The 14,401-nt window shown below is 48.4% G+C and overlaps 4 protein-coding genes across 9 annotated transcripts; 2 read left to right on the forward strand and 2 right to left on the reverse strand.

Moving 5' to 3' along the window:
• Positions 1-101: 101 nt before the first annotated feature.
• On the reverse strand, positions 102-5,779 carry H257_12892 (the record flags this gene model as incomplete). 2 transcript variants are annotated; one of them, XM_009840260.1, is made up of 20 exons in its annotated part: positions 102-401; positions 486-532; positions 599-715; positions 788-1,079; positions 1,379-1,574; positions 1,649-1,793; positions 1,877-2,054; positions 2,139-2,191; positions 2,291-2,386; positions 2,435-2,496; positions 2,543-2,633; positions 3,572-3,729; positions 3,964-4,075; positions 4,139-4,226; positions 4,580-4,644; positions 4,704-4,798; positions 4,859-4,910; positions 4,975-5,027; positions 5,116-5,368; positions 5,423-5,779. In XM_009840260.1, 20 exons carry the CDS (start codon positions 5,777-5,779, stop codon positions 182-184), a joined length of 2,730 nt encoding a protein of 909 aa, XP_009838562.1. In that variant the 3' UTR covers positions 102-181. The 2 variants fall into 2 exon arrangements, with proteins under 2 accessions (XP_009838562.1, XP_009838563.1); XM_009840261.1 differs by having other exon boundaries at positions 102-532.
• A 368-nt stretch (positions 5,780-6,147) lies between these two features.
• Positions 6,148-7,888, forward strand: H257_12893 (hypothetical protein). Of its 3 annotated transcripts, XM_009840263.1 has the most exons (6): positions 6,148-6,210; positions 6,267-6,362; positions 6,418-6,620; positions 6,670-6,763; positions 7,021-7,281; positions 7,347-7,888. In XM_009840263.1, the coding sequence occupies exons 2-6, from the start codon at positions 6,342-6,344 to the stop codon at positions 7,800-7,802; spliced, it is 1,035 nt and encodes a 344-aa protein (XP_009838565.1). In that variant the 5' UTR covers positions 6,148-6,210; positions 6,267-6,341; the 3' UTR covers positions 7,803-7,888. The 3 variants fall into 3 exon arrangements, with proteins under 3 accessions (XP_009838565.1, XP_009838564.1, XP_009838566.1); XM_009840262.1 differs by having other exon boundaries at positions 6,148-6,362; XM_009840264.1 differs by having other exon boundaries at positions 6,267-6,620.
• Positions 7,889-8,179: 291 nt separating this feature from the next.
• Positions 8,180-10,213, forward strand: H257_12894 (hypothetical protein). 3 transcript variants are annotated; one of them, XM_009840265.1, is made up of 9 exons: positions 8,180-8,319; positions 8,377-8,553; positions 8,627-8,701; positions 8,768-8,958; positions 9,012-9,219; positions 9,295-9,375; positions 9,452-9,628; positions 9,680-9,760; positions 9,889-10,213. In XM_009840265.1, exons 1-9 carry the CDS (start codon positions 8,248-8,250, stop codon positions 9,985-9,987), a joined length of 1,161 nt encoding a protein of 386 aa, XP_009838567.1. In that variant the 5' UTR covers positions 8,180-8,247; the 3' UTR covers positions 9,988-10,213. The 3 variants fall into 3 exon arrangements, with proteins under 3 accessions (XP_009838567.1, XP_009838569.1, XP_009838568.1); XM_009840267.1 differs by having other exon boundaries at positions 8,377-8,701; XM_009840266.1 differs by having other exon boundaries at positions 9,295-9,628.
• H257_12895 (hypothetical protein) lies at positions 10,071-14,276 on the reverse strand (the record flags this gene model as incomplete). The annotated part of the gene is made up of 11 exons (XM_009840268.1): positions 10,071-10,187; positions 10,241-10,443; positions 10,868-11,018; positions 11,099-12,221; positions 12,305-12,586; positions 12,640-12,823; positions 12,884-13,265; positions 13,315-13,435; positions 13,488-13,585; positions 13,658-14,054; positions 14,113-14,276. The coding sequence occupies 11 exons, from the start codon at positions 14,274-14,276 to the stop codon at positions 10,071-10,073; spliced, it is 3,222 nt and encodes a 1,073-aa protein (XP_009838570.1).
• Between the last annotated feature and the right edge of the window lie 125 nt (positions 14,277-14,401).

Here is a 14,401-nt window from a genome sequence, read left to right on the forward strand (position 1 = left end):
CTACATAGTAGTAATTCGAAGCGTCCAAAACACGCCGTATTACAATATGGCCCGTTTGCCTCGAGTTTGAAAACGGCAGTTTTGATTTATCCCATTTTGCCAGAAAATAGAATTTTATTATTAAAATATGAGCCAAACACTATTCATGTGTATTATGTGTTTATATATATATATATATGTCTTAGGCTTCAACCGTATGGTCTGTCCTGTCCACTGCATCTTGGAACCGCATGCTCTGAAACCGCTTCCACGCCGTCCAAAATATCTTTTTGCACGCCAAGCACTGCCAGAACTCGGAGACGGTGTCCAGCGTGTCTTGGGAGATGGTCTTTCGAGTGGCGGCGTCTTCTACTTCGACTTGTGTGAGCATGCGAAACCCATCGCCGTTGCACCGCGAGCATCTAGGGTGCACAAAACGACTATCACCAGGCCATCCTTCCCATCAGAGTACTAGTAATAAGATAGTAGGTACTAGTAGCAAGTACCGTGGCACGACATCACCAACCGAGGTCAATCGAAAATGCGTGAGAATCTACAAGAGCAAGTCGTATGGATTATTTGGTTAATCGAGTTCAATAGTTAAGTTTTTGGGTCGTACTTCTTGAAACTGCTGGCGTGGATCGTCAGACGACAGGACAAAGCACGCGGCGGCAATTCGTCGGCGCTGGCCGAGCTTTCGATCTGTGGTCAGTATGATGCGCTTCTCGTCCGCGGCCTGCCCATATATAAAAAGGTGAATACTCATCCGAGGGTTTTGATTAACGTAGTGCAAAGTGCACTTTTGTACCTGGTCCATAAACTTGGTGCGGTCGTTGCCTTGGTCTTGAAACAACGCAATGTCCACACCTCGCATACGCAACCATTTGGTCACTCGACCCAAATGCGCATCCGACAAGAAGCAAAGGTTCCTCGGCCCGTGGTTGACTGGTACAGAGCCAGCCAGGGGGTTGTACACTCGCGTGATCACGTGCGCCAACTCGCCACCGCACAACATTCGCAGCGCCGCACCATCTCGACATTTAATCACGTGATTTAGCCCGCCGCCCACGACCACTGGCCCCGTCGATTCCATCACCGACCTGAAATGCATCGTTGTTTTGCTTAGATCAGTTTAGATGACACCTCGTTTTTTAGACGCCATATCACACTGTATATCACGGTAGATGACATATCATTTTCGGTGATTTGTCGACGCAATGGCATATCACTTTCGTGACATATCACAACTGATTTTAAATCACATATCACTTTGGATGACTTTTCACATATCATTTGAAATGCCATATCACTTTGAATGATATATCAATTTAGATGCCATGTCAATTTTGGAGGCTATCTCATTCCAGGTGACATATCATTTTAGAGATGTGAAACGTACATGTCGATCCATATCTTTGTGGCGGGGTTGGCGTGGGCGATGGGGGGCACACTACCGGGGGGGTATCCAAACACTTTGACGCACTCTTGGGGTGTGGCGAGGCGGACGCGACGACGGGGACATCCGCAAGCGGCGGCAAACAGCGCCAGGTCGACCTTGTGTGCCTGCCGAAGCACCACCACATGGGGTTGTGTGTCTAGAGGTAGGTAAATAGGTTTCCAAGATGGAGAAAACGATGATATGCACGAGATTATTAGTGAACTACTGTACCGTAAGTCATAAGGCACAGCGTGTTGGCCAGCACGACTGACGGCGGTTCACAAGACTCCAATGGAGGAGGCACTAGTAATGTACACTGCGCGCGCGTGGCTGGAGGCTGGGACGCCATATACTTGACAACGGCATCTTCCGTCGCCTGGGGTTCAGTCAGTATATAGTTAGCTTGGTTATACGACGGAGTGTATAGCCTGGTGTAGATAGATATACACCTAACGTTACCAAGTTGCGAGTAAACTGAGCATGGCGGAGCTGGACGACTCGATCGATGGCGTCAGAAGAGAGAAGAGGAGGAGGGGGATGTATGTGGTAGTGATGGTCGCTTGTGCCAATGTCCAGCGTCGTGGGGGCTAGCTTGACCATCATTCTTACGAGGCACCACGCGTCCATGGCAGCATATCTGTGTATTTTTGTATTCCATGTTTTAATCACAGATCAATCTATTAAGTGTAGACGATAAATATATGTGAAAACAGCATCGTACAAGAGTTGTTTGGTCGAGAGGGGCCGCGATGTCCAATCCGACAGTTGTTGGTCCTACGCCGAGGAATGGCATATATATATATACTAGTATATATTTACACTACTCTGCGACGCGCAAATATATACTAGTATGCATATATATTATTGCCGTACTTTGTCTAGAGAGGCGCCAAGCACAACTTGTGTGGCGCTACTGAGCCCTCCCCTTTGCTGGGTCGTGGGGTATACACGTTCAAGCACGTTTTGTATCTATAACCACAGAAGAATGATAATTGATAGGATAATATATGTCGATACCTCGACCTGTCCCATCACGTGATGAAAACAGCGCCCTTTGTCTGGAAATGTCCCACGCAACACTACCAACACTGGTCAGCGACACAAAGGTCCTTATTGCTGCAGTACCTTGTAGGTCATGGGCAAGGCCAAACCCGACTTTAAGGACATTGGGGTTGGCCAGCACTCGGTCCAAGATCTCAAACGCCACCGTGGATTGCTACAACAGAGTTGTTATCAACTATATTTCATTCTACAACAGTATTAGCTTGTATAATAGTTATAAGGGCCACTCTCGTTCTGGTACAAAACATGTCAGAAAACACCTCTTTTGGCAACGTTTCAGAAATATATTTTGATAATTTTTCAAACGACAGCTTTTGTGTGTTTGGCTACCAAATCTGACATGTTTTACTGTTTCTGATAGAAAAAAGTTTATACTATAACTGTCCATGTTTTACCTCCATGATATTCCATCGATAGTGCTCATTCCATCCTGAATCATCCAGAGGTTATATCAAACTATTTTTCAAGTATTTTCTCACCTCCCATTTGAAATGGGTATTCTCTATATATTATTTCACATCAAATTTTTTTATCTGTGGCATCCACACTCGGTCTAAATGTTTTATTTTTCAAATTTAATAAAAATTATAATTGTATTTCTTATAAACAAATATAAATATAATTGTATTTCTTATAAACAAATATAAATATAATTGTATTTCTTATAAATAAATATAAATAAACATCATTAAATACACCCAAACGTACGTCGTGATGTGTATATGTCCAATTTTAATAGATTAATTTCGAAAAAACGAAAACAATTTATGGTTCAAGGTGTGTGTGATGATGCCTCCTCATGTTGTTACATGTAGAGTGTTACAATAGCGTAAATAATATTGTTTATGTGTTAATTCTAAACTGGAGCGACACAACACCAAATGCACAGAAGAATCGGCTGAAGGATTTAGCCAATCAGATTGCAGGAAACACCCTTCATCAACGTCAAATTAGTGTATGACTTTAATTAGTGTGATACCCATCACCACAGGACATTTTTTTACATACAAAACTCAGTACAAAGAATAATCGATCGATAGATTTGGCGATTCAGCACAAAAGTCAACCAAATTTTGGATAAAACGACAATACCTCGAGGGCAATTAAATCGATCACAAACACGCGGTGGATGCCTACGGCCAGCTGCAATACGCTAGCGTACGGCGAGTCCAGCTTGGAAAACACTGCTTTCCATTCGACGTCGACACCGAGCCAACACGGGCGAAGTGGATGTCCACTCAGGGTGCACTCTATGGCAGACTAAAATGAGCATGGCATAGGGCTACATACAGTGAACGAGGGAATTGAAGCCACACTTTGAAGTAGAATGTAAACGTTGGAGTCTGATTGGCCAACTTCGATCATTTTGACGAATCAAACCAACTGGTTTGAAATACATGATTCTGATTGGATATGCAATATTTAGACGAACTTGGGGGCCGTTCACTGTACATAGTTGTGTTGGAGCTCATATATTTGGTTACCGTTGGCTACAGCTTGCTCGAAGGCATGCATGGAATCGTCTGTGGCACACAGCACTATCGATACATCCGTGGGCAGGACCAGAAACTGGCAGTGTCCGCCGCCGCCATCCTCCTACATGAAACACAAGAGACCACATGTCACATATATCATATTTTGGTGCAGTTTGCATCGTACGTTGTTGAGTGATGATGATAATGTGGTGGTGGTGGTAGCGCTTTGCATGTTGACAGTTGCCTTGGGCACTAAAGTCGATAACGCATACCTAGTTGATTTCCACGGCGACAATGGTGAGAAAATAATCTATTGATTTCTTATCCTGAATGAAGCCAAAAGTATATATAAATATATATCCGGGTATATATTGTGAATTTCGTTCAAATTTCCCAATTCTGCATCGTCGTTCACTACAACCTCGTCACCGCGACGTTTGATTGGCTAACAAATAATCCCTTGGAAACAGAAAGAATTTTTTAACCAATCAGGGACAAGAAATTTCAGATTAACCAATCAAATGTTGCGGCGAGGTTCAGTGCAACCCGGAACTTCGTACCGAATCTACAAGATATGCTGTATATATATATATACATCAATATGTATAATTAATTATATAGATACTTGTCGTGGATGTCGTTTGCCAACGAGGTGTGCCCGGCGGCAACCAGCGCGTGGAACAGCCGCACCTGGTTATGGACCCATGAAATGTCCATCCTGGCAGAGTAAATACTGTATATATACGTACTTGTAGCGTGGAGTTGGCTCCGACGAAATGGATGGCCAGTGACCACTTTTGTTGGCTGCACAGTTTGTCTAGTGCTTCTTGTTGCAGTATGTGTTCTGATATGCATAACTAACTAGTTAATTTGGAGACGCAGTTGGATCAATACTAGTACGTACCGAGTTCTGGAAAGGCCGGTTGCAATCTGTACTGATGCACCCAGCGATGTGCCTACATATGAAACACACTTATATATATATACTGTAGTCAAACCCATACAAATGTGGCCACGTACGCGTTTTAGGTCCGCGTTTTGAACGGCCAACGTGATTAACGTGCACTGCAGATCTATCACAAGTTTTCAATCATTCTATGACCGCTGTGGAACGGAATATATCATTTTTGAATATGTGGCCGAGACATGTTTGGTTCGTACGCTTCAATTGATCTGGCGTTGTTTGGATGGTCGCAATCAGTCGTTCCGCCAACGACCAACTGCTGTACGCTGCAAATTGCACCAAAAACTCGGCAAAAGGCCACGGGTAGTGAGGAAATGATGCCACAAGCTGCACCAGCGCTGCCAACGAGTCCTTGTGTTGAACCTGGGCGTTACCGTATCTCAGGACGGTCGTCGCGTCGACGTCGTCGATGTCACACAGCACGATGGTCTTCACAACCACTTTGGCATCCTACGTATGCATCAACTGTTGAAGATTCGCTCGAGCTAGCCATAACGAACGTACGACACCGCCGGGATACACGGCCACCTCCTCCTCCATGGCCTCAAGCACGTTGTCTCGAAGCCCGAGTCGAACGGAAGGTGGTGGAGAAGTGGCGATGGATGTAGATTTTTTGACCTCTTCCAGCGCCATGAGCAAAAGATACGCAATGGGAGATGCTGCGTCGCTCCACACTGCTGCCAACATGGCCCACAAGAGCTCAATGTGGTCGTTCTGATGCTGCTTCACGTAGCCTAGCAAGACCTGCCGGCATATTCCAAACGCATTGGATCCGCCAGCTGTGTATCGCTCGAGAAGGTATCCTGCTGCGGCGGTAGCGTCGCCTGCTGCCGCAGCCTCTTCGAAGGCACTCCACGTCATCCTCGAAAATGGAGGTCAAGGATTTGATTGGCCACTACTGACCATCATTCATAATTGAACATGCACTCCAATAGAACGTTCGATTGATGATGGGGGCTTTGGCTAAAGGTGACTCCTATTATTAATAATAACGCTTTATTGTATTCATAATACTTTAATAGTATTCATAATATTTTAATATTATGATACTACTCCGGAGTATAACGTTACTATTGAAATATTAACGTTATGATTTGTATTGATTGGGTTTTACTGAGAGTATTTCCCAATACAATTTTCAAGTGGTTTAGCAAGTACTGGTATTTGTAACTGGTGCTACAATTTGAAGGTTATTTGGAAATGGGGTATGACGGATACTGAGTTTGCAACTTTCAGTGAGAGAGATCCATGATGTTTGGCAACGGGCGGCGCGCGTTCAAGCGGTGGAGGTGGTCAGTCCCCGTCGGCCTATCCCTCCACGATGACGTTTATCTCATGGAACTTGTAGACGCTTTCCACGTTTCCTCTGTGCGCGATTGCACTCACTGCCGCTGTTGTGACGTCATGCGTGGCGAATGTCCACATGGAAGGGGCTCCTCCGTTTGTGCGTCGTGAATTTTCGTCGAGGATGCTGGTCTAACGTTCGTAAATGCATATAGGACGACGCAGCCCAAGCGATGCGAGATCGTATCGAGGCGAGAAACACTGCCAGTCGAAAACGAGCATCCCAAGCGCGCCAGTACACTTCGGCTCCTAGTACGCCATCATCCACTCCATCGTTGACCACGTCGCACTCCATCTCCAAGTGGAACCGCAGCCCCGCCGACGCCACGGACGTACTCGATGCCGACACCCTCGCCAAGTACTTGACCATCCATGCCTTCGTTTGATCGCTCTCACGGAACAAATAGATTGCATCTGTCGGTGGCAAGCGCCTCTGATATCGGCAAACGATCGTACTTGGAAGACCGCATCACCACTGTCACTTTCGACCACCCCACCACCGTAAAACGAGTTATCATCCATCATTCCTTCCTGTGATTTTACTGCAATTCTTATCACAAATATTACTTGGTGTCAACATTATTATTATTATGCTAACAGTATATTTATACGTACAGTGTATATATATATATATATGTAGATTTGTGCCTTCATTTTAGTATGAAGGCAAATGGGATTTTCTGGATTTAAGTATATATTCGTATCACCGGCATCTATTTTTGATATATATGTTTGATATATATTTTGCTTGGACATAGCTGGAGCCACTAGCGTTTGTGGCCGTGTTTGACGGCCATGGCGGGACTCGATGTGCGGACTTCCTTCAACATGGACTACTTCCGCAGCTCAAGCATCACTTGCTCCATCGGTCCTTTCACGATGCGCCGCACGAGTCCATGTCGATGGCAATGCAATCGGCCTGTCGTGACGCGGACAAGGCGTTCCTGGGCTCCCATCTCGCCGACGACAGCGGGTCGTGCGCAGTGTTTGCGCTGATTGGCAAGGATAAATGGGTGGTGGTACGGCTAGCACATACGCAACGTACGTACTTGACTTCCCTTCCTACTAAGACGAGAGTGTGTAGGGTAACGTAGGCGACTCGCAGGTCGTGCTGAGCCGGCACGGCCGTGCAGTGGACCTGTGCGTGGCACATTCGCCGCAACATCCTGACGAACGCGCGCGGATTCTGGCCGCGAACGGTCACATTGTGCAGGACCGGTTCATCTTTGGGTACCTGGGAGTGTCGAGGTCGTTTGGCGATCGGTTCGTCAAGGTGGAACGTCCTGTGGTGATCACCACCCCCGACGTCGTAAGCGGAGGAAGCCGCCATTTGCATCCCGGGGACGAGTTCCTGCTCCTCGCGTGCGACGGTCTGTTTGAAGTGTTTACGCCGCAGGAAGCAGTGGATTTCGTCGCGCACCACCGCAGTGTGAACCAGATGACGCCCCAAGCGATCTGTGACTTGCTCGTGCACACTGCGATTGAAAATGGATCCCAAGATAACGTAAGCGTCGTCCTGGTCATGCTGCAATCTCCATAAGAACGTGAATGAGAGCATGAAGAATTCCTTCTCTGCACAGACCTTGAACTCACGAGGTCCATATGATCGTCGTCCACTCTGTCGCCGCTAAGACGGGTTGAGGTCCCCATATCGGTCCAAAGCATGGAGAGGGGGGGGTTCCATTCGCATCTCTTAGACGAAGGTCCTTGCACGCACTGCCATCTCGTACATGGCCGCCTTCTTGTCGTCACTATTTTGGATTGTGGTTGAAGTTGGTGTTCAGTCGTGTTTCATTGGTAGAAATAGCACTATTTATTTGCATTCGGATTGGTTAGGTTTGACTTACTTCATTCTTCATAGATTTTGATTGGCTCTACGTTTTAAAGTGACATGGGATTGGTGGAATTGTTTTTGCTGCTTTCTAATCGCACGTCAGGCGTGTCGGAAACCTCATCACAACTGGTGCATACCGGCGAGGGTGGTCATGGATCTGCTCAAGTCCATCCTTGGCTTTGACGAATGGACGGGCAAACCACATGCGCTCTTCTCGCTACATGTAAGTATACGAGCATGTGGAGGTCGAGGTCTCACGCGGTAATGGGAGGATGCGTAGACCCTGCTCGTGCTCGCCGCGGTGGCCGCACTCATGCTTGCCGACGTCGGCGAGCGCTTCACGTTCAAACTCATGGTAGATCGCATGGAGTCGTATCGGTACTTCTTGGCGCAAATCACAACGTTCCTGTACATTCCTCCCATGTTTTGCATTGTCGGGTACAAGGCCACCCAAACCGTACGACGATCTATCTCCTCGCTCCATGGACGTCGATCCATCACCATCCACGTTGACTCGTCGTTGCATGTAGGACTTTATCGACGAAGAAGTGAACGAGTTCCCCAAGTACAAGTTCTTTATCATGGCCGTGCTCGACCTATGTCACGTCCGTCCCCACGACACCATGATTCATCCATGTCCACATTTAACGCTGCGTGTCTTGTCGATCTAGGCCATGCTGCTGTTCATTCCGGGCGGCAACACCCCCCCTGCGCTCACCGTGATCTTCATGCAAGCCACGATTCCATTCTCCATGCTGTTTGGCTACCTCTTCCACGACTACCAGTACTCGCGCATGCAGGTCGTGGGGTGTATCCTCATGTCCAGTGGGTTGCTCCTGGGCATCCTCCCGCTAGTGCTTCTGTACGCGCGCTCTCCATCAATATCGAGCCTTGTTTGTCATAGAGTTCTTGTAGCCTCGCCAGCGATGTATTCGAGGAGGCCGAGATGGGGTGGAACTCGCTGTGCTTTCTACTCGCGGCAGTACCCGGCGCTCTCTCCATGCTGTACAAGGAGCAGGCGCTGGCCCCGCAGCCCATGGACGTCTACTACCTCAATGCATGGGTCGCTGTGTACCAGTTCATCGGAGGCTTGTTGTTGGCGCCGGTGATATTCGATATCCCTGTACGTTTCGATACACTGCTGTCAAAACAAAAGTGGTCTTAACCCGTACCATGTGTTTATATATGTATATTATAGACATTGCACTTGGACCAGCGCATCTCTGGCTTGGAATGTCTCGTGAATGGCGTGTCTGAAGTTCGCACCGACAAGTGCCACGTACGTAATAGTAGAATATATATATATTTGATTGTATATATATATATATATATATATATATTGGACATGTGTGTAGCTGGGCGTAGTGATATTGATCGCGTTTTTGGGGTGCAAAGTGGGTTTGTTCTACGGGATTGGGTTCGTCCTCAACCACACGAGTGTGGGGGTGCTCTACACTGCGTTCACGTTGGCATTTCCCATCGGGTTCTTTGCGCTCGACGCTTATCAATCCTCTGGCCAACCTGATGATAATGTAAGTTGTGTAAAGGTATATAAAAGTGCTTAATTTGGATCGTTTTGATAGGATGTGACCACTGCAAGATGGATGAACTATCTGTCGTTTATGGTCGTGTTCTTGGGGCTGGTGGTGTTTCGACTGTTGCCGGTACGCCGCCCAAACCTGATTTTCCATCGATCGAGCGTATCTGATTCTCGTGATACTGTTCGACCTTATATCTGATTCTTTCTGATGCGAGCCCACCTGATTCCCATGGGTGTGTTGTGTGTATGTAGGAACCCCACACGGACGCGATCACCCTAAGCGCGGCGGAAAAGGAAGCCGTGTCGCTTCTTGACGAAAGCAGCGACAGTGGGTTGCGGTACATGGCATAACCAGACAAGCTAGAACTAACAGAGTCTGATTCTGATTCGTGTTTGGGTGACGTCGCAACGACTGAGTCTGATTCTGATTCGTGTCATCGCAACACAAAGAGGCGGTCGCTGCTTTGCACCCGCACGTCCTCGTTCGGGTTGACGTACACGTAGCTGTGCCGTTTCGGGCGGTGGCGGTACAGCCCCAGACACAAAATGTCCTAAACAGATGATAAATATATATAAGAGCATTTTAAAAGTGAATGATAAATACCTGGGTCACAAGCATTTGCACAAAGCACTCTAGGTACGACTTGTTGTGGTACAGGATGGGAACGGCAATTTGATCCAATACCCGGCCGAACTCGTTGGTCGCGCCTTCTCCAAACGTAAGCAAGTGCAGCAAGTCAATGATACACCCATATTTGTTGCAGTTGCCCAGTACCGCGTCCAGCGAATTCGAAATAAACACTTTGCCTACATAAAAATGATATATATATATATATATATATACATCACATGATATATGATTGTCAAGAAATTCGAGAGTGCGGTGGACAATCGATCGACGACCAATCAAAACCCAGAACACGTATCAAGTGGCCAATCAAAATCTCGATTCACCCATCCATACATCGAATTAGTGTGTGACACTGGCTGGTCCATGGTGACATGCAAACATTCGATCAATGGATTTGGCGAATCCAAATGTTGGGTCAAACGACACTATCTCATACTAGTAACAAAAACACAACAGTCTAAAAAAAATAAAAATCTCTATTTATTCTATTTATATTTTAAATCAAATCAAATTTCCAGATCAGAAAAATATGTTTAGGTATAATTTATATTTCTAGAATCACTCTCAATAATAAAGAAAAGAAAAATTAATTACAAGTACCGGCGGCGTAGATGGGATGGCAAATGTTGTCGAGGGGGTCGTCTGCTCGCGACAGCACGCGCTTGGTCAGAGTTTTCACGGCTTCCAAGGTCGATGGATTCTCGGATCGAACGAGATCGTCTTTGAGGAACCGCAGACTGCTCGGGCGGCTCTACAATTCGATTCCCATCGTAAACAACACAACACCACCATGGATTTATAGCCGAGAGAGAGAGCTGTAGATGAGAGTACCAGCTCCACAATCACAGTGGCCATGGGCGACCCCGGGGGGCAGTTGCATTCGCAGCACTCGACCACGTATCGATGCAACGTGATCGCGTCCGTATCGAGCATGTTTTGGTCCTTCGTATCGGCGGCTACCCCATCTTCGTCGTCGTCGTCGTCGTCGTAGCGCCCGGGGGACTGGAGGCAACTGCCGAGGATGACGATGCTCTTGGCAGTGAACGCTGACGCCTGGCGTAGCATGTCTTCTTGGAGGGGAGAACCACACAAAAAGTACACTTTTTGGAACATGGCGATGCTGGCATGCTGCTTCTCCGTGAGTGGGATCTCCGAGATGATTATGATGGGGGTGGCGGTCATCGCGTGCTGCGAACTGCCGAGGAACTGTGTGGATTTGGCGTGGGAGTCGAGCTGGTGGCGCAGCGGCGCGACGAAATCGTGCAGGGCGTTGGGCATGCCGCAGAGGATGATGTGCCCCGAGAGGTTGGCGGGCACAACGACCCCAAGAAAGTCGGCAAACGCCACGGACGGGCTGCGGCTCAGGTTGAGCAGCTTCTCGAACGACTGTGGTTGGTTGCTAAGGGGGGACGACGACGTGGGTGGCGAGTCGTTTTGAGGGCTGGCGCCGGCATTGTTGACAAAGGGAAGGCGAGTGGAACCACGAACGAGGGGGGGGGGCGCCTCAGCCGCGGTGGCGACAGCAACGACGTCAGTAGCCATCATGTTTGCCGTATCTGCCGGTGACACTGGCTGTAGAATCGGTGGCAACATCGATTTCGCTGGAGAAAGATCCGTCTCGACCTGCATCACGGACGGCGGTCGCAACGAGTCGTGGACCGTCAGATGGTTAATGTCTTTGTCGTCGTGATGTGACGGGTCGGCGACGTCGTCTTCCGTTTCGCACGGCAGTACGCGCGTGATGGTGCCCGTGAGCCGCCGCTTGGCAATGTCCTCCATGGCTTTGAGCAGTTCCGGGATCGCTCGCGACGAGTCCATCGACAGCATCGACGGGTTGGTCGCGAGCCCGATACTTGTCACAGAGTTTCGAATGGTCGTGCGGAGTTTCTCCGTCATCGACTTTGCCTGCCACTTGTCCACGATCTTGGGGTAATTTGGAATGCGGGCCTGGTACCTAGTCACAGATCCCCGAATGTATATCAAACATATCTACTTTTTGCACCAACAATCCAAACAAAGTAAAGTGTGACGATGTACTTTTGCAGGACGGGTAGCCCCAGCGTTTCGACTTGGTTGACTGCGTCGGGGTAGGTGGCGAGGAGGAACACTGTGTGCAATCTCTTGACTGTCATGCGGGAGGGAAAGAGACGCATATCCAGATGGTTGTGGCCCGCAGTGGCCAGCGGCACGATGCCATACTCTTGGTACAGAATCAACGCCAGCGTTGAAAAGCTGAGGCATCCGTCGAGGTACTCGGGCAGCCTGGCTTCGTATACGTCGTGAGCACAGCCCATGAGAAACTCGGACGCCCATAACGTACTAGACCAAAGTCAATTGTGACAAATTCATTGCTCTATGAAGGATCAAATTACCTTCTCGCGTAAAACGGTCGAAACGTAAACAGCATGTTGCAGAGGAACGCACACATGCCAGGAATCACGCACGTTTTAGCCAATATGCCAAGCTTTAGTTCGTCGATGCAAATGATGTTGCTCGCGCCAGACATGTGAACGTGCCGGATGTTGTCTGTCTTTAACACTTGTACAAACAGCGGAACTACACAAACAGGGGTTCGTCAGCTATAGCAATATATATGCATATATATATGGATGGTACCGTCGTTGGTGTGGTGGCGGAGGGAAATCGTGAGCAGGTTGGACGCCGTGTCGTTGCGGTCGCCGTCGGTCGAGAGTTTGTTGAGTAGCACAAAGCAGAGCCGCGCGTTGGCGGCCCCCGCGCGCTTGAGGTCCGAGTCCAGCATGGCGCTGCCCTGGAGGTACACGACTCGCTGCTCGTACGCGCTGTTGAGCAGAATCCGTCGGAGGTTGTTGGACGGGAGCCCCGGACACAGGATCACAACTTTGTCTTTCCAGTTGATGTTATTCGGGTGCAGGAATTGGCGGAGGAAAAAGTCGAGAGCCCCTGAATTCACTTCGCCGCAAATGAGAATGTGGGGGTTCCTTTCTTTTTCGGCCTTGAACGACTTGTCGAATTCCGTCTACCATTCGTTGTGAATACTCTTGACAAGTGGAAATAGGGTGCTACACCTCTCGACTGAGGATGTCGCTGTATCGGCTGATCTGTAGCGGCAAGAGGATGCCCGTGGAAAAGATGAGTCCGATCACGGCGAGTTTGCCGTTGGACGACTTGGGGGCCAGGTCGCCAAATCTAGATTGACCCCCGATTGAATCAAATGAAAAATGAATGTGTGACTGTATACCCCAGCGTGGCAATTGTAATCACAACAAAGTAGGCAGCGTTGTAGATTTCTAAGTCCTGGCACTTGTAGTCGCCGACGTTATTGCAAGCTTCAATTGCCTAGTGTCAGAAGAAGGATAGTTGCTTGCCTTCGCTGCAGCAGTATGTAGTACAATGTCCGTCGTCGCTTACTTGAATGATTCCCGCCGAACAAAATATGATGGACATGACAGTGAGGAAGAGGATGCCAGCTTGGCGCCCCTTGGCCGTCTTGGCAAACACAAGGAGGCGAAATGCCCGAAGAAATCGGAGCGATCGCAGGGTCTTGAACGCATTCGCCAAGCTTTTGAAGTCCGAATCGTCTGAGATGCCCATTTCCAACCACTGGGGCAAGATTGTCGCTAGGTCCACGAGCGACATGGTGTTGAGGAAGAACGTTTGTGGACTTTCAGACGCAATCAAGCGAACGAGGTAGTCGAACGTAAAAAACACGCCAATGACCGTTTGCGCGTTGCGAAGCATGGGGGTTTCCGCCACGTCTTGGAACTTGGTCCAGTTTTGGTAAAAGTAGATGATGGTCACGCTGACGCTACGATGTCGTTGTTAGTTGGGGGTTTCGATGTCAATGGCATCAAAACACAAGGTACCCGAGCACGACTTGGAACACGTCGACGATCGTGGCCAGCTTGGAGCTGTCCATGTTGCGGCTGGCCCATTTCTGAAATGTTTCCCCGCGCATTCGAGGTTTGATCAAGTGGCTCATGGCTTTGTTCAGCCACAGCACGACCACGCGCTTCTTTGGTTTGTCCATGACAACTGGATGATGTACCCCCTTTGGCTCTGTTGGAAATGAGAAGCGACAGCGAAACTCCTGGGTCGGGTTAAATTCTGAGCAGTTACAGCGCCAACAGGCATCGCTGGAAACTGCTTGGGCTG

This window comes from Aphanomyces astaci, assembly GCF_000520075.1.
Source record: "Aphanomyces astaci strain APO3 unplaced genomic scaffold supercont1.43, whole genome shotgun sequence".
Taxonomy (NCBI): Eukaryota; Oomycota; class Saprolegniomycetes; order Saprolegniales; family Verrucalvaceae; genus Aphanomyces; species Aphanomyces astaci.

Bases quoted from the DNA above. Each gene is read 5' to 3' on its own strand.
- H257_12894 (XM_009840265.1), top strand. From the start codon at position 8,248: ATGGATCTGCTCAAGTCCATCCTTGGCTTTGACGAATGGACGGGCAAA. The intron at 9,220-9,294 runs GTACGTTTCGAT...TGTATATTATAG, and splicing joins CGGTGATATTCGATATCCCT to ACATTGCACTTGGACCAGCG. The intron at 9,376-9,451 runs GTACGTAATAGT...ACATGTGTGTAG, and splicing joins TTCGCACCGACAAGTGCCAC to CTGGGCGTAGTGATATTGAT.
- H257_12893 (XM_009840262.1), top strand. From the start codon at position 6,342: ATGGAAGGGGCTCCTCCGTTT. The intron at 6,363-6,417 runs GTGCGTCGTGAA...AAATGCATATAG, and splicing joins TGGAAGGGGCTCCTCCGTTT to GACGACGCAGCCCAAGCGAT. The intron at 6,621-6,669 runs GTACTTGACCAT...CGGAACAAATAG, and splicing joins GATGCCGACACCCTCGCCAA to ATTGCATCTGTCGGTGGCAA.